Source organism: Hyla sarda, chromosome 8 (assembly GCF_029499605.1).
Source record: "Hyla sarda isolate aHylSar1 chromosome 8, aHylSar1.hap1, whole genome shotgun sequence".
NCBI classification, from domain to species: Eukaryota; Metazoa; Chordata; class Amphibia; order Anura; family Hylidae; genus Hyla; species Hyla sarda.
In genome coordinates this window covers 227269194-227293497 of record NC_079196.1, presented here as the reverse complement: position 1 = coordinate 227293497, position 24304 = coordinate 227269194, and the positions used below count along the sequence as shown (strand labels likewise).

The 24304-nt window shown below is 46.8% G+C and overlaps 1 protein-coding gene across 4 annotated transcripts in view; it reads right to left on the bottom strand.

Moving 5' to 3' along the window:
• Positions 1 to 24197, bottom strand: part of STX1B (syntaxin 1B) — a 119923-nt gene extending 95726 nt beyond the window's left edge. For 2 of the 4 annotated variants that reach the window (XM_056536243.1, XM_056536242.1), the window contains exon 1: positions 1711 to 1994. In XM_056536243.1, the coding sequence (XP_056392218.1) occupies positions 1711 to 1740 (30 nt within the window). In that variant the 5' untranslated portion in view covers positions 1741 to 1994. Of the gene's footprint in view, positions 1 to 1710; positions 1995 to 24039 lie in introns of those variants that run through there. The other 2 variants (XM_056536245.1, XM_056536240.1) reach the window with 2 other exon arrangements.
• Between the last annotated feature and the right edge of the window lie 107 nt (positions 24198 to 24304).

Sequence of the window (24304 nt, the reverse complement as noted above, 5' to 3'; positions counted from 1 at the left end):
GTCACAGGGTTGGTGGGCACACACATACAGGTCACAGGGTTGGTGGGCACACACATACAGGTCACAGGGTTGGTGGGCACACACACAGTGGTCACAGGGTTGGTGGGCACACACAGTGGTCACAGGGTTGGTGGGCACACACATACAGGTCACAGGGTTGGTGGGCACACACATACAGGTCACAGGGTTGGTGGGCACACACACAGCGGTCACAGGGTTTGTGGGCACACATACAGGTCACAGGCTTGGTGGGCACACACATACAGGTCACAGGGTTGGTGGGCACACACACAGTGGTCACAGGGTTGGTGGGCACACACAGTGGTCACAGGGTTGGTGGGCACACACAGTGGACACAGGGTTGGTGGGCACACACAGTGGTCACAGGGTTGGTGGGCACACACATACAGGTCACAGGGTTGGTGGGCACACACAGTGGTCACAGGGTTGGTGGGCACACACAGTGGTCACAGGGTTGGTGGGCACACACAGTGGTCACAGGGTTGGTGGGCACACACACATACAGGTCACAGGGTTGGTGGGCACACACATACAGGTCACAGGGTTGGTGGGCACACACAGTGGTCACAGGGTTGGTGGGCACACACAGTGGTCACAGGGTTGGTGGGCACACACATACAGGTCACAGGGTTGGTGGGCACACACAGCGGTCACAGGGTTGGTGGGCACACACATACAGGTCACAGGGTTGGTGGGCCCACACAGCGGTCACAGGGTTGGTGGGCACACACATACAGGTCACAGGGTTGGTGGGCACACACAGTGGTCACAGGGTTGGTGGGCACACACACAGCGGTCACAGGGTTGGTGGGCACACACATACAGGTCACAGGGTTGGTGGGCACACACATACAGGTCACAGGGTTGGTGGGCAAACACAGGTCACAGGGTTGGTGGGCACACACACAGTGGTCACAGGGTTGGTGGGCACACATATACAGGTCACAGGGTTGGTGGGCACACACACAGTGGTCACAGGGTTGGTGGGCACACACAGTGGTCACAGGGTTGGTGGGCACACACAGTGGACACAGGGTTGGTGGGCACACACAGTGGTCACAGGGTTGGTGGGCACACACATACAGGTCACAGGGTTGGTGGGCACACACAGTGGTCACAGGGTTGGTGGGCACACACAGTGGTCACAGGGTTGGTGGGCACACACAGTGGTCACAGGGTTGGTGGGCACACACAGTGGTCACAGGGTTGGTGGGCACACACACATACAGGTCACAGGGTTGGTGGGCACACACATACAGGTCACAGGGTTGGTGGGCACACACAGTGGTCACAGGGTTGGTGGGCACACACAGCGGTCACAGGGTTGGTGGGCACACACAGCGGTCACAGGGTTGGTGGGCACACACAGTGGTCACAGGGTTGGTGGGCACACACAGCGGTCACAGGGTTGGTAGGCACACACATACAGGTCACAGGGTTGGTGGGCACACACACAGCGGTCACAGGGTTGGTGGGCACACACATACAGGTCACAGGGTTGGTGGGCACACACAGTGGTCACACACAGCGGGCGGTGGGCGCAGGATCCTGCACTGCTCGGCTCATAAATCAGTCAGACACAGACCCGCAATGCACCCTCCTCACCCACTCCCTCTCCGCCCTCCACTCCTCCTCCCCCCACCCCTCCCCCCGGGGGGCACAGATCGGGGTACGGGGGGTACAGCTTACACTCCTCAGCTCCTGGGTCCGGTCCTTCATGCTTCTTCCTTCCTGCGGGGATGAGATGTGACGAGTCCTCTCCTGTCAGGCTGCTCCCCCCTCTGCTGCAGAGTCCGGGGGGGGGGGGGGGTGATGCCGGGGACGGTGCGGGATACACGGGAGTCCGGGGACCGCGGAGCCGCAGGGGGGGAGGGGGCAGACCACAGCACCGGGCGGCGGGGGCAGCGGGAGATGCTCGGCGGGGAGGACGCAGCGGCTGCTCTCGGCTGCTCTGGTGCTGATGCTGCTGCAGACGAGGATGCGGGAGAAAGAGACAGAGCGGAGGTCCAGTGCGCAGGCGCCGAGTGCAGGGGCCCCGGGGGATCACGGGAGTTGTAGTCTCACCTGCCCCAGCATCTGCAAAGCATATGGCCAGGAATAGATCTCTGGGAGCTATGTATATCCAGGAGGAGGATAAATATATATATATATATATATATATATATATATATATATATACACATGCACAGGGGGGATAATTATAGGCACGATCAGCGCCCACACCCTGTACTGTCTACAGCAGGGGGCGCTATGGGGGGCAACACATCAGCACCCACCAGCCTCCTCAGAGAGAGGTCACCAGGGGGATCAGCACCCACCAGCCTCCTCAGAGAGAGGTCACCAGGGGGGATCAGCACCCACCAGCCTCCTCAGAGAGAGGTCACCAGGGGGGATCAGCACCCACCAGCCTCCTCAGAGAGAGGTCACCAGGGGGGGGGGGGGGGGGGATCAGCACCCACCAGCCTCCTCAGAGGTCACCAGGGGGGGATCAGCACCCACCAGCCTCCTCAGAGAGAGGTCACCAGGGGGGATCAGCACCCACCAGCCTCCTCAGAGAGAGGTCACCAGGGGGGGGGGGGGATCAGCACCCACCAGCCTCCTCAGAGAGAGGTCACCAGGGGGGGATCAGCACCCACCAGCCTCCTCAGAGAGAGGTCACCAGGGGGATCAGCACCCAACAGCCTCCTCAGAGAGAGGTCACCAGGGGGGATCAGCACCCACCAGCCTCCTCAGAGAGAGGTCACCAGGGGGGGGGATCAGCACCCACCAGCCTCCTCAGAGAGAGGTCACCAGGGGGGGATCAGCACCCACCAGCCTCCTGATATAGAGGTCACCTGGGGGATCAGCACCCAATAGCCTCCTTAGATGGAGGTCACCTGGTGGATCAGTACCCACCAGCCTCCTCAGATGGAGGTCACCTGGGGGGGGATCAGCACCCACCAGCCTCCTAATATAGAGGTCACCTGGGGGATCAGCACCCAATAGCCTCCTCAGATAGAGGTCACCTGGGGGGGGGGGGGATCAGCACCCACCAGCCTCCTAAAAAAGAGGTCACCTGGGGATCAGCACCCACCAGCCTCAAACAGAGGTCATCAGGGGGATCAGCACCCACAGGCCTCCTCAGATAGAGGTCACCAAGGGGATCAGCACCAACCAGCCTCCTGAAACAGAGGTCACCATGGGGATCGGCACCCACCAGCCTCCTGAGATGGAGGTCACCGGAGGGATCACACAAGAACTACACTTATGAAATCACCAGACACCGAGATCACTAGATATAAGATCACTAGATATTAACTAAATATGAGATCACTATGTATAAAATCATTAGATATGGAGATGACCAGATACGAGGTCACTAGATACAGTGGGTATAATAAGTATTGGACGTCACTAAATATATTTCCAGGTGCTACTGACTTGAAATTTCCCCAGATGTTTGTAACAACCCAAGTAACTCCTACATACAAAGAAACCAAAACTAATAAGATCAGAGATTATGTTGTATGTATAATAACATGAAATGACACAGGAAAAAAGTACTGAATGGGGTTTTCCACCATAAGGTGATTTTGTTACTTACCTGCCAGAACTGGGTATTTTCTTTTGGATTTTGTTCTCCAAACTTTACATCCCACAGTTCCATTCTTGAAAGTTTGAGATCATTTTCCTTCCTCCCACACATCAGCCACCCCACCCATTGAAACACAGTGTTTTCTAACCAGGGGGCCTACAGCTGTTGCAAAATTGAAGCAGGATAGGCTCCCTCTGATCACCTGACTAGTGATGTCAGGTCTCGACGCACTGCAACCTGAAAAATCCCGAGACATGAGTAATTTTGTAAAAATAAATATTGGGGTAATAATCACAGAAGAATTGTGAGACCACCATCACACACAGGTACAGACAATATATTATGTACTGCACTAACTTTAAAGCCCCTGTAGCATGGTCAAATAAAAATAAAAATCCTGAAATACCCCTTTAAACACATGAATAAAGGGAGGTGCAAAAGGGCCTGGAAAACCAAGACAACAGCTGAAATCTATCAGTAATTAAAAAGCAATCCAAGGCCTTGTCAGTGCAGTCCCAACTGATGGCTACAAAAAGGTCTCATTGCAAAGGAGTAACACAAGACTCTCATGATGGGGAAAAGCAAAGAGCCTTCTCCAGATCTTCACAACCTAATTGTAAAACAGAACAATGGCGTTGGTTACAGGTGCATTTCTAAGCTTCTGAATGTCCCAGTGAGCTCTGTTGGAAAGACAAATCATTTCACCATAAATTTGCCCCAACCAGGTGAGGAGTGAGAAGAATAATCAGAAGAGTTGTCCAAGAGCCGAGGACATGTGTGGAGAGCTTAAAAAAGACCTGGAGTTAGTAGGTACTGTGATTTTATTAAGAGGCAACGCACTATGGTCATAGCCCATTGCCTCTTGGTAAAGCCACAGTATGTGGTGAAACATCGAGGGGGGGCTTGTGCATTGCTTTTATTATGCATTTATTAATATGTAATGATTGAAAAAATTTATTTTTTTGTGACCACCTACGTGGTTATTTTTGTAGCCCTAAATATGGAGATCACTGCCTATAAGATCACAAAATATTTGAACAGTAGATATGAAGAACAATAGACATAAAATCACTAGATGCAGAGATTACTGGCTATAAAATCACTACATATATCACCAGTTTACTACATATGATGATCATTAGATATGGGGATCACTCTATATAACATTACTAGAAATTAAATCACTAGCTATGGAGATCACTGGATACAAGAACATTGGATATGGAGATCACTAGATATTAGACCACCAGATATGGAGATCCCTATAAGATACTGCAATTGAATTCAGCTAGATACAGGGATCACTAGATACAGAAATCGCCATATATAAAGCTCACTAGAACCGAAGATCGCTAGATACAGAGATCACTAGAATTGAAGATCACTTGATATGGGGATCATTAGATAGGAGATTACTAGCTATGGAGACAATAAAACATGTCTGAGAAAAGTGGTTGTCTATGGGGGTGGTCTTCTCAAAGACAATGGCCAATATGCAAAGTGTATGGTGAACTGAAAATCTGTCACATAAAATTTGCTCTGGATAAAGGGGGTGGTCTTCTCAAAAAGGTGGGTTCAATGTATATCAACAGATATAATAAGATGACTAGATTCAAAGATTACTAGATATGGAGATCACTAGATATAGAGGTTACTAAATATAGAGATCACTAGATATGGTGATCACCAAATGTTAGATCAGTAGATATGGAGATCACAAGACACATAAAACATTGGATATGGAGATCACTAGATATGGGATAACTCTTGCTCTATAAGATGTAGGGTGAGAGTTCTTTGGACTGTAGTTTGAAAAAGCTCTCAAGGTGGTTGAAGGTCATCTATGAATAAGATCCACTACATGTGACTGCACCAGGTTATTATAGGACGCAGTGTGCGTAGAATGCTCCAGACCTGCCAGATCTGCACATGAAGAACCTGCACTGCGGGAACAAACATTGTCCTTTAATATTAGTGTAAGCTTGTACTAGGGCTGGGCGGTATGACCAAATATGTGTATCACGGCATTTTTGTAACTTATGGAGGTTCCACGGTATATAACGGTATTCCCCCCCCCCCCCAATTGATTATCAGCCCAGTGCTGCGCTGTCCCCATCGTGGTAAATACTCACATATCACCTGCAATCGCTGCCCTCCTCGTCCTTCTGTTTGTTGCGGGCCGCCGGCGCTGACACTCTATACTGTACGCTGTATCCCCATGCTTGGGCTGCAAAAGATAAACAAAAACTTTAACGCACGTTCCTACGTCGGCCTCACGCTCTTCCTGGGGACGGGAGCGTCGGAGAGCCGTCAACCTATCACCGGCCGCAGTGATGTTCCGCCTCAGCCGGTGATAGGCTGAGCTCACTGTCATGTAAGAAGCCAGCCGGCATCAACGGCCGAGGCGGAACATTGTTGTGGCCGGTGATAGGCTGACTGCTGTCCAATGTTCCAGTCCCCAGGAAGCTGGTCCGGACCGACGGTGAAGGTGAGTTAAAGTTAAATTTTGTTTATCTTTTGCAGCCCGGGCATAGGGATATAGCGTACAGTATAGAGTGTCAGTGGCGGCGGCACACAACAAACAGAAGGACGAGAAGGGAAGCGCTTGCGGGTGATATGTGAGTATTTACCCAGATGGGGACAGCGCAGCGCTGGGCTGATAATTAATTGGGAGGGGGGGGGGGGGGGGAAACAGCACTTGCGGGTCACATATGACCAGTTCCCCGATGTGGGGACAGATGCTGGGTTGATAATTCATTAATTGCAGAGAGGGAGGGGCCAAACCGGTATTGCGGTATGGGGAAAAATTCATATAGTACAGTACAAAACTTTCAGTATTCAGTATGAACCGGTATACCGCCCAGCCCTAGCTTGTACGCCACAAGTAGTCTGACCACTTGTGACTCGGTAACAGGGCCACCCCTGAATGTGCACGCTTTGAGACAGGACAGTCCTATGACTTAGGTAAATTTATTTTTGGGGAAAATGGGAGAAACTGAATACAGATGCCATAATGTCTGTACTGTAGTCCAGACTGATAACATAAGGTTGTCTAGACTAGGTAGAATTGTATGTTCATGATGGTCTGAAAAGTGCAGGATACAAGTCATATAATTGCCAGAGATAACGCTGCTCCTCATGCACACATCCTGGACAGCTTATGCCGAAATGACCGACGCAATATGATGTCCAGGTGCACCTTCATGGGGGAGTCAGGTGATAGTTGTATGTCCATTTGTAGTGTTTCCCAAACAGGTGCCTCCAGAAAAACCACAACTCTATGTCCCGACAGCCTATGACTCCTCCGATTCATATTGGGGGTCGCACTATTAGGTTATTTTTTCTGTGGTCTCACTGGTGACATTGCAACAGATTGTCCTAAATGATTTTAAAGGAAAAGCGCAAAATATGACAATCGTTATCTGGCTATGGTGCAGCATCACATCTACAAGTCTCTACAATGGTGATACTGCTTGAATGCAGCCACAGCCGGACAATGTGAGGGCTACATAAGGACTACATATTCATGCAGTGGCGCCAACTAAAGAGGATACCCGCACAGGATGCGGCAGACTGATTAATGTTTCTTGTATATTGTATGGACTGAGTCACGTTACTTTCTTGTTACCCGTGAGTCAACGCCATCGATCTGATTCATTTAATGGGAATGTGCTGATAAAGCGTTCGCTCAGCCTGACGTGATAAAGCTGAACGTGACGGGTCCTCTGCCACTCGTCATTATTGTAAATCACTGGAAATGGATTGGGGGAGGAGGAGGCCAACGGGCATATGCAGCAATACATTCTCCGCTCATGTACTGATAGAAGAAATTTTCCACCCGGGAACGTGGGTCCTGGTTGACCCTGTGGGTCATTTCAGAAGTCGCATAATGATCTTTACTGGATATTTTTGTTTTGTGGCCCCTGAGCTCTCTACATATCTCTTTACAATGCAGAGTCCAGGATATAGTCAGATGTGGAGAGAGCTGTCATCACCGTTCACAGCCGACACGCAGAAAGCCCGGCCTATGATCCTATACTATAAGACCTGCCATTGGCTGCAGAACAACCTCATCACCAGCATTAGCATCCCTCTCCTATCACAGCTTTCAGCACAGCCAGAGGTGGACACCCCCTTTAAATCAGCAGCAGCTTCAGCTGTCATCTCCTCCATGCTGTCAGCACAGTACATAGAGGGACAAGACTGACCTCTAGTGTTAGCACAGTAAACTGCAAGATCCCCCACAGAAGGGAAAGAGAAACATTGTATCACTAAGAATCTGCACTGGATCAGGATTAAACTAAAGCACAGACTGGGTCTTAGCTACTATAAATATCCTCAGGGTTTATTCACACTAGTACAGCTATGAATATTAAAATACCCCTGCAAATGATTTTCCATGGTTTTACTGTTCATAGTTTTGGTATTTAAAAACATTTCTCCCAAACTGTATCACATATTCTATATACTGCTTGAAGGGTTTATGCCCCAGGTGCACTATCTTGGACTTATTAACATTAAATGTCAGTGTCCAGAGTTCTGACCATTGCTCTAGTTTACCCAAATCCTTTTCCATTTGGCGTATCCCTCCAGGAACATCAACCCTGTTACAAATCTTTGTGTCATCAGCAAAAAAGACCAATACCTTACCATCGAGGCCTATCACTGATGAAGATATGAAGCAAAATCAGTCCCAGTACAGACCCCTGAGGTACCCATTGCTAACAAGACCTTGCTCTGAATATTCTCCATTGACTACAACCCTCCGTTGTCTGTCACTCAGCCAATGCCTAATCCATTTAACAATATGGGAGGCCAAGCTTAAAGGGGTATTCCAGGCCAAAACTTTTTTTTATATATCAACTGGCTCCGGAAAGTTAAACGGATTTGTAAATTACTTCTATTAAAAAATCTTAATCCTTCCAATAGTTATTAGCTTCTGAAGTTGAGTTGATGTTTTCTGTCTAACTGCTCTCTGATGACTCACGTCCCGGGAGCTGTGCATTTCCTATGGGGATATTCTCCCATCATGCACAGCTCCCGGGACGTGACATCATCATTGAGCAGTTAGACAGAAAACTTCATAAGCTAATAACTATTGGAAGGATTAAGATTTTTAATAGAAGTAATTTACAAATCTGTTTAACTTTCCGGAGACAGTTGATATATATAAAAAAAAGGTTTTGCCTGGAATACCCCTTTAAAAAGACTGCAATTTATTCATAAGTCTTCTATGTGGGACATCCATTGTCCTTGTGATCAAATTCCACAGGTTTTAAAGTCTGGGGATTGAACTGGTCATGAAAGGTTCTTGATTCAGTGGTCCTCCATCCACACCTTGAACGACCTGGCTGTGTGGCATGGAGCATTGACCTGCTGGACAAAAAAAAATATTCTTATAGTATGGAAACATGGTCTGAGCAGAAGGAAACAGTTCTTCTAGGATAACCTTGCATTTGGCTAGATCTGCCCGACTCCAGCCTTGCTAAAGCAGCCCTATGTCATCACAGGTCCTTTGCCAAAGTTTACAGTGGGTGCAAGACACTGTGGCTTGTAGGCCCCTCCAGGTCTCTGTCTAAGAATGAGACGACTAAGTGTTGGGCAAAGCTGAAAATTTAACTCGTCAGAGGATGAATTTACTCCATTCCTAATGATCTTTTGCAAACTTCAGAATGGCTCTTCTCTCTAGTTATTTTTAATTAAAATAACCTTTTAGGTACTAATTGCACTGTTTTGACATTCAGCTGGTTCTGTTGCAAGAGGATAGTGATGACCACAGCAGTGGTTTTCACACTTTTTTTTGGAATGTAACAGACACTGGGAATGGAATGGCTGCTATAAATGTAGAGATGCTGATGCTGCTAAGTAAAATTAGGAGTGGTCTCTATTTTTCTTTAGACCTGTATGCTTTGGATTACTTTTCTGCCCATATCGGTAAATTGCAGAATATAGAGCCAATGTTATTGTATGGAGCTGTTCAATAAGTCCAATATTCTTTATGAAGGTCTTCCTGCATATTTACAGTCATGGCCGTAAATGTTGCCACCCCTGAAATTTTTCTAGAAAATTAACCCCTTAAGGACCGGGGGTTTTTCCATTTTCGTTTTTTGCTCCTTGCCTTTAAAAAATCATAACTCTCTCAATTTTGCACCTAAAAATCCATATGATGGCTTATTTTTTGCACCACCAATTCTACTTTGTAATGACGTCAGTCATTTTGCCATTTTGGAAAAAAAAAATCATTGTGCGACAAAATTGAAAAAAAAAACGCCATTTGGTAACTTTTGGGGGCTTCCGTTTCTACGTAGTAATTGTTCGGTAAAAATGACACCTTATCTTTATTCTGTAGGTCCAAACGATTAAAATGATACCCTACTTATATAGGTTTGATTTAACTACATGCAGGAAAATTAATACGTTTTAAATTGTCATCTTCTGACCCCTATAACTTTTTTATTTTTCGTGTATGGGGCGGTATGAAGGCTCATTTTTTGCGCCGTGATCTGAAGTTTTTAACGGTACCATTTTTGCATTGATAGGACTTATTGATTGCTTTTTATTCATTTTTAAATTATATAAAAAGTGACCAAAAATGCACTATTTTGGACTTTGGAATTTTTTTGCATGCACGCCATTGACCGAGCGGTTTAATTAATTATATATTTTATAATTCGGACATTTCCGCACGCGGTGATACCACATATGTTTATTTTTATTTACACTGGGTTTTTTTTATGGGAAAAGGGGGGTGATTCAAACTTTTAATAGGGGAGGGGTTAAATGATATTCATTCACTTTTTTTTTGCAGTGTTGTAGGTCCCATAGGGACCTATAACACTGCACACACTGATCATCATTGATCACTGGTTTCTCATAGGAAACCAGTGATCGACGATTCTGCCGCATGAAGGCTCATGCCTGGATCTCAGGCACTGAGTAGTCATTTGGCGATCGGACAGCGAGGAGGCAGGTAGGGGCCCTCCCGCTGTTCTGTAAGCTGTTCGGGATGCCGCAATTTAGCCGCGGCTATCCCGAACAGCCCACTGAGTTAACCGGCAGCTTTCACTTTCGGTTTTAGCCGCGCGGCTCAGCTCTGAGCGCGCGGCTAAAGGGTTAATAGCGCGTGGCGCCGCGCGCTATTAGCAGCGGGCCCCGGCTTCACTATTACGCTGGGCCCGCCGTGATATGATGCGGGGTTACCGTGTAACCCGCATTATATCAGGGGAGCAGGACCAAGGACGTACCAGTACGTCCTTGGTCCTTAAGGGGTTAAGTATTGATCACAGAAAAGGATTGCAGTAACAGGTTTTGCTATACACACGTTTATTCCCTGTGTGTATATAGCAAAAAAAGCTAAATTGGACATAATGTCACACCAAACTCCAAAAATGGGCTGGACAAAATTATTGGCACCCTTTCAAAATTGTGGAAAAATAAAGATTGTTTCAAGTATGTGATGCTCCTTTAAACTCACCTGGGGCAAGTAGCAGGTGTGGGCAATATAAAAATCACACCTGAAAGCAGATAAAAAAGAGAAAAGTTCACTTAGTCTTTGCATTGTGTGTCTGTGTGTGCCACACTAACCATGGAGAACAGAAAGAGGAGACGAGCACTGTGTGAGGGCTTGAGAACAAAAATTGTGGAAAAATATCAATAATCTCAAGGTACAAGTCCATCTCCAGAGATCTAATTTGCCTTTGTCCACAGTGCGCAACATTATCAAGAAGTTTGCAACATTTGGCACTGTAGCTAATCTCTCTGGGCATGGACGGAAGAGAAAAATTGATGAAAGGTGTCAAGGATAGTCTGGATGGTGGATAAGTAGCCCCAAACAAGTTCCAAAGATATTCAAGTTGTCCTTGAATATCTTTGGAACTTGTTTGGGGCTGAAATGAAACACTATGGCAGGAGACCCAGGAGGACCCCACTGCTGACTCAGACATGGAAAAGCAAGACTACATTAAGCCAAAATCCTTCTGGGAAAACATCTTGTGGACAGATGAGACCAAGATAGAGCTTTTTGGAAAAGCATATCATTCTACTGTTTACGGAAAATGGAATGAGGCCTACAAAGAAAAGAACACAGTACCTACAGTGAAATATGGTGGAGGGTCAATGATGGTTTGGGGTTTTGCTGCCTCTGGCACTGGGTGCCCTGAATGTGTGCAAGGAACAAAAGAGAAAAAGGGGATACGCGCCCCTAGTGTAATATGTCAAGGTTAAAAAACAATGCTATGATAAGTGATTTTACACTCACCATTTAGGGTTGTGCTGAGAGCACAACACCTCAGTAGACGTCTGATTTTATGAAGCTCTGATCTGCAGCCACAGCTTGTCCGGAATCAGGGGCACTGGCCCGGTGGAAAATGCTTGGAAAAGTAAAATTCAAGGTCTCAGGCGCTGAACAGATTGTAGTAGATAAGTCAGGACTCAAAGTTATTGTCCAAGAGAATAATTTATTAGCACAAACGTAACGTGTTTCCGGCCAGAATGGACCCTTCGTCAGACAGGTGCAATGTGTGCAAGGCACCATGAAATCTGAGGATTACCAATGGATTTTGAGTCGTATTGTACAGCCCAGTGTCAGAAAGCTGGGTTTGCGTCTGAGATCTTGGGTCTTCCAGCAGGACAATGACCCTGAACATACATCAAAAAGCACCCAGAAATAGATGGCAACAAAGTGCTGGAGAGTTCTGAAGTGGCAGCAATGAGTCCAGATCTAAATCCCATTGAACACCTGTGGAGGTGACAGCTTCCGTTCTCCGATCAGAACAGAACCCTGCACCCGCTGCTCACAAATCATTAATTTCTCGACGTGGGGAGGATGTGCAGCACTGCGGCTCACAGGAGGAGAAGAAGAGCCGTGCCTGAAGGGAACATATGATTACTAGAGCCTCCATTGTACAGTTATCCCACAATAAAGTTCTCCTTTCGCTATAACATTGCATTATCACTTCAATATAATATTGTATATCACTTGCATAGATCATCATTACAATCGCACATAGAAAATGTTATTCTATTCCAACTCCTTCTTGGTACATTATTCTTTTTTCTATATTCGGTAATATCACATCTATAACAACCAAAACTATAAAAATATTATGTGGTGTCCTGGTACCGTATTGCATCCAGTACCTAGTGTAGAGGTCCCCAAAGTCAGAGTTACTACGTTCAAGTAGGGTTCCTCAGGTGGGACAGCCGCTAGTCGCCTCTCCTTAAGTTTAACTTGTATATTAATAAATGTATATATTAGTAATTCTATTATATAGGAATGTATAGTACTTACCTTGTTCATCGTCGCAGGACCTTCGGTCATGTGACCAGGCTAGTAACCTCTATGGTATGTTGCAGGGCCGTAGGAGGTCCTTGGGTCACGTGTTACCCAGCATTCTCTGTAATGGTGATTGACATCCGTATGGACCAATTAGCTTTAGTCCAGCCCCTGCCCATATAAGGGAGCTGCGTCCAATTATCGCTCTCTTGGGTTGCTGCTCTCGTGGATGCTGGACTAACAGGACAGTGTGCTACGCAACTTTCAACGACACGCTAGACCTCAAAACCTACGGCCTCAGCAGAACCAAAAATCGTGAGTCTTATACTAATTCCTGCTAATACTAGCCTGACTACTGGACCGCAACTAATTCTCCAAATCCAGTGGAGCAGAGCAATAGTCTAGAGACTCTTAAAGCTAAAGTCCCAACCATTGTCAATCTCCAAAAGGAAGCTGTATTGATGAGAGTCTGTTATGTTGATGAAGTGTACAGAAAATCTTCAGTAAAGTTAACGCTGTTTACAGAAGCTTTCCGGTTGTGGACAATCCATTATTACTATCTACTTAAACTCAGTAACATCAACCTCGCTATTGTTCCTGGGAAGGGCGGCGGTAGGAAAAGCTTTATTGAGGAGCACTCACCCTGGCGTCACAAATAGCAAGGGTTAACAAACACCCTTTATTACCTGCACAGCTACACTCCCCATACCCTACACCCCCCCAAGCTACCACATAGCTTTTTGGCGTCTTACGAACAGGATACGGGTGTGTGCCTCCAGTTGTTGCCACCAAGTAAAGTGTACTCCCCCTAGGTGAAAGACTTTATTAAATGTAATGTGAATCTCCTGCAAAATACGGGACAGTGCTGCTGGTACGGTGTGCAGAAAGTGCGCAAGAAAAGTAAGGGGGAGGCGAAAAATACTGCAGAGACGCAATTTGCAGCGTTAAGGGCACAGCTAGTCCTTCCCGCACGCGCAATCCTGAAACTCTGCCCACCGAAGGCTAAACTAAAGTCCTGGTTGCACGATATTCAACTCCCGATCGTCGCACTCAAGTTGCAGATCAACACACTCAATTTCCAGATCGATGTTTTCAAGTTCGAGATCTACGCACTCAAGTTCCAGATCAGAGAACAGCTATGTCTCTTAAAGGGACTGACGTTCCCGAGCTCCCTTTAAAAGGGACAATCCCATTTGCCAAGATGTCGGATCCCACAGTGGCGGTACCACTTCCGGGACCTGCTCCACCACCGGACCCTGCTCCAGTGCCTGTCCCAGCGTCACCTGCACCCTCCACCCCCTAGTGGTGATGCTCCAGTGGTTTCCTCAGGGGAACCAGTACAGCCAGCAGGGCAGTCGCTGCTCTGACCTCCAGGGCACCTGCGGCTACTCCTTTATTTTTGGGGAACCCTGTTCTCCCACATTATAGCGGGGATCCGTTTACGCTGAGGGACTTCAAAGAGAAGGTATACAGCCTCTTCGCTTTTTATGCTTTCTCCCCTCATCTACAGGTGCAGTTACTTACTGGACAGTTGCAGGGACCTGCATTGGAGGAAGTACGCACATGGCCACCAGCCGACAAGGCTACAGTGGAGAAGATTTTTGAGGGGCTCTATCAAGTGTTCAAGTCTCACTCCCCCTCTGAGGTACATTTAAGATTGTACAGGCGACAACAGAAACCAGGTGAGACTCTTCGGGCCTATGCTGTGGCCCTGCAGAATGCATTAGAAGCGGTACAAAAGCTAGACGGCATCACTCTCGATCAGGGTAACCGGGTGTTGATGGACAGGTTCATAGACGGGGCCCAGAATAAGTGGGATAAGGCCCCACTCAGGATGCTGGCAGCTCAAAACCCCGATATGGCTTTTCCCGCCTTTAAGAGACTGACCATTAAGGTAACTGAATCCGGCCCGAAGCCGAAGAAGTTAGCTCCCTTTCTACTGACCCTTTGGGGGCCCCGGCCCCGTCCATAGCTACACCCCAACCTGCTGCCATGTCACCTCCCTCTAGTCCCTAGGCCAATGACTTCCAATACATCTGGCAAGACATTGACCAGTTAACTAAAGCTGTGAAAGAAATGGTGGGGAGGACCAATTCCCCGTCCTCCAAAGTGACTGCCCCTCATCCTGCCAGGCCGCCTAATCCCCCCCCCCCCGTGCAGCCCCCTGGGATTCAACGGCCTGTTTGTAGCCCTTGCAACAAGACTGGGCACTGGAAGAGCCAATGTTGGGCTTTAAAAGGGCATCCCCTGGGGGTCAAGGACAACACCCTGGGAGTAATCACAGAAGGTCCGGAATCAACCAGCACCAAAACAGGACTCTAACAGGACTATGTATGTTGCCCCTTGCCCTTATGTACAAATAGTAGTAGAAGGGGTTAAATTGCAAGCTTTAATTGACACTGGGTCCCAGGTGTCTACTATTCCTCGAGGGGTGTTTTACAAGTATTGGGGTCCTGAAATGTTGTGTAAGCCTCATGACGTAGATTTTCATGTAATGGCAGGGAACGGGAAACCAGTACCCAAGCATGGCTACTGGGAGCCCACAGTGCAAGTGGGGGAACCATGTTTTTAGGGGACAAGGTGTTATTGCAGATGAGTTTATTCTGGGAATGAACATCATGAGACACTGTTTTCATGACATAGTTAACTCTTTACAAGCTTCTATTCCCTACATGTCACCCTCTGGCCAGAAAGCCACGCAACACCACCTCAGGACACTCCAAGCTGAACGAAAGTTTGTCAATCCTCGCGGAGAGATCTGCCGGTTGAGAATTCAAGACATGCGGGCCGTCGCGCTGCAGCCACAGACAGAAACTATTATCTGGTGTCGAGCCCGACCAGGGGTGAAGAATCAAGAGTACCAGGCACTCCTGTAACCCATACAATTGGAAGACTACCCTTTGGTATATGCCGCAAGAAGCCTTGTCACTGTGCGGAATGGGAGAGTTCCGGTTCGAGTGGTCAACCTCTCTCCGGCTGTCACAAGACTGGCCAAGTATACCCCTGTTGCTCAGCTGCATCTGGACCCACGAGATGTGATGTCTAAACCTCAAGTGGCCAGACAGTGGACTGCTCAGATTGCCCCGGGGGCCGACAAGGACCGGAAGGACCCCTGGTGGACTCAGTTGCAGATAGGAGACGACCAAACTCCCCCGGACCAGGTTGGAGTCATTCGGGTGGCTAAACAGTTTCAAGAAGCCTTCAGCAAACACCCCACCGACTTTGGCAGGACTACGATGATCCAGCATTGGATTATAACTGGGGATAGTCCCCCCATCAAGGAGAGGCACCGGCCGGTTGCTCCTGCAATGTACCAGACTGTAAAAAAATTGCTGCAGGAAATGAAGGAAGCTGATGTAATCCGAGAGGCCACTCTTTTAGTCCTTGTTAAGAAAAAGGATGGAACTATCCGATTCTGTGTGGACTACAGGAAGTAAAATGACATCACCCATAAGGATGCATACCCTTTTCCTAGAATAGAAGAGTCCCACACCACTCTGGGATCCGCAGCTTACTTTTCTACACTGGACCTGACGAGTGGGTACTGGCAAGTCCCTATGGCCAAAGAGGATCAAGAAAAGACGGCATTTGTGACCCCGATGGGGCTCTTCGAGTTCAAGAGTATGCCATTTGGGCTTTCAAAGCCCCGGCTACCTTTCAGCAGTTGATGGAGAGATGCCTTGGGCACTTGAATTTTCAGAGTGTCCTTCTCTATCTGGATGACATCATCGTCTACTCTCGGACATACAAAGAGCATCTTGAACATCTCAGAGAAGTCTTCCAAGTCCTGATACAGCATGGCCTGAAAAAGCCCTCCAAATGCCACTTGCTGAAGCCCAAGGTTCACTATCTGGGGCATGTCGTCAGTGCTGAAGGTGTGCAACCCGATCTCGATAAAGTGAGTGCCGTGAAAGAGTGGCCTACGTCCAGAACTGTACGTGAAGTTCAAAGTTTCCTGGGGTTTGCCGGTTATTACAGACGGTTCATTCCTCATTTCACCCAGATTGCCGGGCCTCTGCCTACACTGTTATGGGGAATTGCCAAGGAGAACTATAATGGGAGAATCCCTATACAGTGGGGTGAAGACCAAGAAGTGGCTTTTCGGGCTCTGAAGCATCTCCTTACTGAGCCTCCTATCCTAGCCTACCCCGACTACAGCCAGCCATTCCGGTTATACACTGATGCCAGCTTTGAAGGATTGGGGGCTATTCTGTCGCAAGTGCAAGACGGTAAGGAGAGAGTCATTGCCTATGCTAGCCGACATCTTCGGGGGTGCCGAGAAGAATGATGCTAACTACAGTTCTTTTAAACTCAAACTCCTTTCTCTGGTCTGGGCAGTCACCGAGAAATTCAAGGACTATTTGGCAGCTACACCCTTCACGGTCTACACCAACAACAATCCATTGGCGCATCTGAACACTGCCAAGTTGGGGGCCATTGAGCAATGCTGGGCTTCCCGATTGGCCAACTATGATTTCAATATCAAATACCTCAGTGGAAAGAGTAATGTTAATGCAGATGTGCTCTCCTGTATTGCCCCTGGTGAGGAGCCCCCCATGGAGGATGTATGGGAAGATGTGGAGATGCTGCCTTTTTATCAGAGGTTCGGGAGCCAGAACACTCTAGCCACTCAAGAAGGTGATGACCCTGGGCCTCCTAACGTACCCAAAGACTTGTACACTTGGAGGACTCTGCAAGACGAGAGTAGGGTCATGGGAGACCTCTTGGACTACTTACTGCAAAAGAGAGTACTGACAAGGCTCTGCAAGGCGCAAAAGGACTTGGAATTGAAGCGGTTGTGGCGGCAAAGGAATCGTCTGTTCCTTCACAAAGGACTGCTATGTCGAAATCCCTTGGACCCAGTGTTTGGAGAAGGCCTGCATCAGATCTTGGTGCCGCGAAGGGATACCGCCATGGTTCTCAATGCTTATCACGACCAGTCGGGACACTTTGGTGTCCACAAGACCGAGGTCACTATCCGAAGAAGGTTCTACTAGGTAGGGATGCGTGGAGATAGAGAAGTGGTGTGCCAAATGCACTCTGTAATGTCACCAAGAATTCTCGCAAGGACGCAAGAGCTCCGTTGCATCCCATTCATACTGATAGGCCTATTCAACTGGTTGCCCTGGATCACGTGAAGTTAGCCCCAACGCGCTCAGGATACACCTATGCCTTGACTATGGTGGATCATTACTCCAAGTGAGTAGTTGTTGTGCCTGTCAAGGATCTTACTGCCAGGAAGGCCGCCCAGGTCTTCTACAGCCATTGGATCCAACCCCCTCGGGTGTCCTGAATCAGTCCTGACTGATCGAGGGACTGTGTTTGAAGCTCAACTGTTCCATGAACTCTGTCAGTTTCATGATTGTAGGAAGCTCAGGACCACTGCATATCACCCCCAAGGGAATGGGCTGTGCGAGAGAATTAATCAGGTGTTTATTCACATGCTAAGGGCAGCATCTGTTTTGAAGCACGAAGAGTGGCCTAGACTACTGCCTGAACTGTTGGAAATTTATAATAATACTGTCCACTGTTCCACCGGGTACACTCCATTCTTTTTGATGATGGGCCGACACGGTCAACTGCCTAAAGATAGAGCCTTCGGCTTGCACCTTTCAACAACTCTCCATTGGCCTCTCAAGATTGGGTCTCTGAGCACCAAAGAAGGATTGAAGAAGCCAAAGATATTGTAGAGAAGATGGGCAAGGCTCAGTACAGACAGCAAAACGACTACAACCGGCATGCATCCGCTGCAACTTGGGGATAGAGTCTGGCTCTGAAAGTTTGCTCGGTCGCATAAACTGGGGGAGACGGAGCCTTACACTATTACGGCCCTGCCATACCCCGACACGGGCGTTTATGAGGTACGGAAGGAGGGGTTCCAGCCACAGGTAGTCCACCGAAATAGACTAAAGCTGTGCAGGAAAGAAGACTTACCTGAGCCACCTCCTCCAGCACCCTCAGAGGCAAGGTCAACAAGAGAGCATGTTCCGGGAGAGGGAATCCACCCCACAATGGATGTTCCACTGTTCTCCTCCGCATCCTGCCATGTTCTTTGGGGTACAGTGCCGTCTGCAGTACAACCACCTTTGATCTCTTCGCCTGGCCCAGAGTGTCCTCCAGTAACAGCTCCAAGTAATCCCGTTCTTCTACCAAGTACTCCAGGACTTCCCTCACCAAGCCTAATGGATCCCGCCAGTCCTGTGGAGAGTATGACTCCTGTTGCACATTCACCAGAGGGTCCCACCGGGATTGAAGTTGTCAGAGAATTGTCCTTCGGAGAAGTCCCTGAGATTCAGGAAGTGGTGTTGCGTCAGTCTCAAAGGTCCACTCAAGGGAAACTGCCCTTAAAGGGGTACTCCGGTGAAAACCTTTTTTCTTTTAAATCAACTGGTGGCAGAAAGTTAAACATATTTGTAAATTGCTTCTATTAAAAAATCTTAATCCTTCCTGTACTTATTAGCTGCTGAATGCTAGAGGAAATTCCTTTCTTTTTGGAACTCTGATGACATCACGAACACAGTGCTCTCTGCTAACATCTCTGTCCATTTTTAGCAACCATGCATAGCAGATGCATAGCAGATGCATGCTATGTGCAGCATGGTGGCTCAGTGGTTAGCACTGCTGCCTTTCAGTGCTGGGACTTGGGTTCAAATCCCACTAAGGACAACAATAAATAAAGCGTTATTCTTATAATAATGTCAGCAGAGAGAACTGTGGTCGTGATGTCATCAGAGAGCATTCCAAAAAGAAAAGAACTTCCTCTGTAGTATTCAGCAGCTAATAAGTACAGGAAGGTTAAAGATTTTTTAATAGAAGTAATTTACAAATATATTTAACTTTCTGCCACCAGTTGATTTAAAAGAAAAAAGGTTTTCACCGGAGTACCCCTTTAAGATATCAAGACTGACCTACCTCACACAGTACTAAACACATAGTACTTCACAAAACAATCACTTAAGTGTACTTACTTCACTTAAATTTAGTACACCAAACAAAAATGGATCACACACTAAAGTAAGTGCCTTGGGAATTGTAGCTAATGTTATTTTTCCAATTCCTGCCACTGTCATGTACACTAATTCTCTGTTCTTATACGTGTGCGCGATGTTCTGCCTGGCCAGTAGATACTCTTGCTAGCTTAAAGGTAATGCACGTACTTAAAAGGTAACCTAGATAAGGTTTATCTGTTGTGTTCTAGGGATAGGAGCGTGTAGCCAATAGACCCTAGTAGCCACCCTTATTGGTAGAAAGCCTCGGGCAAGCCAATATACTTCCAGTGTACTAAACAGGTAGCTAATATGGCACAAATGTATAGTGAGATTTCAATTGTCTAGGGAGCTAGAGAAAAGAAAATGCTAAGGAGGATGTATCTCATGTGACTAATATCATCCTGTTACTAAATTAATGAACTAACCAACCTTGTTCGTGAGTTTACCCAAACCAATTTATGTACACCAAAAATAAATGTTAAGTAGGTTTTATAGGTTGTACCAGACCTTCACTTCTTTCCCTGTGTCTTAGGGGACTGACGACGAGGCCGACTTATCTTTAAGTAAGGAGGTTTGTGGTGTCCCGGTACCGTATTGCATCCAGTACCTAGTGTAGAGGTCCCCAAAGTCAGTAACTACGTTCAGGTAGGGTTCCTCAGGTGGGACAGCCCCTAGTCACCTCTCCTTAAGTTTAACTTGTATATTAATAAGTGTATATATTAGTAATTCTATCTATATTATATAGGAAAGTATAGTTCTTACCTTGTTCAGCGTCACAGGACCTTCGGTCATGTGACCAAGCTAGTAACCTCTATGGTATGTTGCAGGACCTTAGGAGGTCCTTGGGTCACGTGTTACCCAGCATTCTCTGTAATGGTGATTGACATCCGTATGGACCAATTAGCTTTGGTCTAGCCCCTGCCCATATAAGGAAGCTGCGTCCAATTATCGCTCTCTTGGGTTGCTGCTCTCGTGGATGCCGAACTAACAGGACGGGGTGCCACGCAACTTTCAACGACACGCTAGGCCTCAAACCCTACGGCCTCAGCTGAACCAAAAATCGTGAGTCTTATACTAATTCCTGCGAATACTAGCCTGACTACTGGACCGCAACTAATTCTCCAAATTCAGTGGAGCAGAGCAATAGTCTAGAGACTCTTAAAGCTAAAGTCCCAACCATTGTCAATCTCCAAAAGGAAGCTGTATTGATGAGAGACTGTTATGTTGATGAAGTGTACAGAAAATCTTCAGTAAAGTTAACACTGTTTACAAGAAGCTTTCCGATTGTGGACAATCCATTATTACTATCTACTTAAACTCAGTATCATCTACCTCCCTATTGTTCCTGGGAAGGGCGGTGTGAGGTGTTTTTTTGCACCCCCGTAGATCCATGCGTCCGCTCCTCCCCCAGCTCTCCGAACATTTCCAAAGCTAGAGCTCGGGGAGGGCAGAGCAGGGGGGGGGGGGGGGAGGTTTACGCCCCCTCCCTGAGCTCAGCTGGATGCAGATCTCTACGGCACGCCCCCTCCCTGAGGACATAGATCGCCACGGCAGGTCCCCTTCCTCATCTCTCCTCCCTGAGGACATAGAGCAGTGCTCCCAATGAGCTCTATGTGTAAAGGGGGACATACTGCACGGGCTAAATGTCCCCCTTTAGCCCGTGCAGTATGTCCCCCTTTACACATAGAGCTCATTGGGAGCACTGCTCTATGTCCTCAGGGAGGGGAGATGAGGGAGGGGACCTGCCGTGGAGATTTACATCCTCAGCTCGGGGAGATGAGGGAGGGACCTGCCGTGGCGATCTATGTCCTCAGGGAGGGGGCGTGCCATAGAGATCTGCGTCCAGCCGAGCTCAGGGAGGGGGCCTGGACCTTCTCTCTCCCCTTGCTCTGCCCTCCCCCAGTTCTAGCTTCGGAAATGTTCGGAGAGCTGGGGGAGGAGCGGACGCATGGATCTACGGGGGCGCAAAAAACCACCTCACACCGGCAGTAAGAAAAGCTATTGAGGAGCACTCACCCTGGCCTCACGAACAGCAAGGGTTAACAAACACTCTTTATTACCTGCACAGCTACACTCCCCATACCCTACACCCCCCCCCCCCCCCCCCCCAAGCTACCACAATTATAATATTCAATCACTACAGGAAAAAAAATAGTCAGAAATTACATTTGTTTTTTTCCACCAAAAGTAGACCAGTGTGCACAAAGTCTTATGCACCCCATCGAGGTACAGATAAAGACATGCCGCCCCCCCCCCCCCCAAAAAAGAAACAAAAAAAAAACAAGACCAATCCCTAACAGCTGAGCGTGCTTCATACCCATGGGTCCCATTTGCTGTTCGCACCCAAGGCTAATGCTAGACAGTCAGTTTGGTTGATGTCTGGCAATAACCCATTAGACGCTGCAATAAAAGTTGATCATAGCTTCTAAAACAGATTAAAAAAAACTAGTGCTGTTAGTTCAGGGAGCTAATGGAAACCACTGTTGCAAAATTGCAGGGTCTTGATCAGCTAAGAGGACAGGCTTCAGCAGCCTGTAGTAATGCCGATAACATTGATCAATGCTGTGCTATGGCACAGCATCATTCATTGTATGTAAGCGAAATATTCCATGTAGAAGTTCCCCATGGGCAATTTAAAAAAATAAATAAAATGTCAATGAAATGTTAATAGATTTGAAGCCAAGCTAAAGGCGCCCAATAGGGTACTAGAGCCTCCATTGTACAGTTTTCCCCGATATAATGTTAATGAAACTGTATAGCCAATGGCATGAAGATAAAAAAAAATATTTGTCCAGAATTGCTTACTTTAGGTCACTTCATATACCAGATTTTTTTTTTTTTTTAAAGCAATCAAAAACTCCCATCAAAACAAAAAGCTGTACCCATAAAAACTACAGACCACGGCAAAAAAAATTATATATATCTTTAAAATAAATAATGGCCCACTTATCAGAGAGTTAGACAGAAGAGGAAGACATTCTGAAGCACTCCTTTTTATTGAAAAAATAACTTTTTTAAAGTGGTAAAACATCCCATATAAAACTGGGTATTGTTGTAATCATTTAGACCTACAAAATTAACATAAAGTGTCATTTGGACCGAAGAGTGCACTGCGTATAAACTGGAGCCAAGTTTTTTAGTTATTTTTTTTAATTCCACCCTAACTAAAGTTATTTTCTTTGTGGTTTCTCAATACATTTTATGGTAAAATGCATAAAGTCATTACCAAGTACAATAAGGCCTCATAAGTCTGTAAGCGTTATGGCTATTAGAAGGCGAGGTGGAAAAAAAACTAAAGGGCAAAAATCTCTTCGTCCTTAAAGGGGGTTCTCCCACAGAAATTTTTTTTTCTAATCAACTGGTACCAGAAAGTTACAGATTTGTAAATTACTTCTATTATTTTATTTTTTTTAATCCTTCCAGTACTTATTAGCTATTGAATATTACAGAGGAAATGTTTTCTTTTTGGAACACGTAGCTCTCTGCTGACATCTGTCCATTTTAAGAACTGTCCAGAGGAGAAAATCCCCATAGCAAACATATGCTGCTCTGGACAGTTCCTAAAATGGACAGAGATGTCAGCAGAGAGCACTGTAGTCATGACATCAGCAGAGAGCTGTGTTTCAAAAAGAAAACCATTTCCTCTGTAGTATTCAGCAGCTAATAAGTACTGGAAGGATTAAGATTTTTCTCAATAGAAGTAATTTACAAACCTGAGACTTTCTGGCACCAGTCAATTTAAAAAATAAAAATAAGTTTTCCATGGTAGTACCCCTTTAAGGAGTGTTATCCAACCAGGGTGCTTTCAGCTGTTACAACTACAACTCCCAGCATGCCCAGACAGCCAAAGGCTGTCCAGGCATGCTGAGAGTCGTAGTTTTGTAACAGCTGGAGGCAACCTGGTTGGTAAACACTGGAGTAAAAAGTAGAAAAATGGTTAAAACAAAACCTCAGTAATCAGATCAACCTGCAGATAAAGGTAACGTGTCATTTATATCCTAAAGTGCGCCATAGAAACAAAACCCCTTCAAACTGCAAAGTTGTATTTCATCAATTGTAAATGTGCAGAGCTTGTGACATCATGAGGTAAAATTGGTGGCACAAAAAATAAGGAAGGGGTTAAAACACTAAAATAAGACATCAGAAGGTTTTCAGAACCTTTAAAAGTTAATGTTATGTACCCAAAAAGGCGCCAATATAAGACTAAACAGAACTCCTGTAGATACCAATCCCTCATACAGATCTGCTGACAGGAAAATCAAAGAAAGGCTCTCGGAAAGGCAAAAAAAAAGTTTAGTTAAGGGTTAACCTGTCCCTTGATGACATGAATGTAATCGATAATCGAGAACAGGAGTAATAAACCCCAAAAAATCGCGCCTCCAGCTCCCACCACCTCACCCTGCATCCCTATACACACTCCCGCGCAGTAGGAGCGCGCGCTACCTT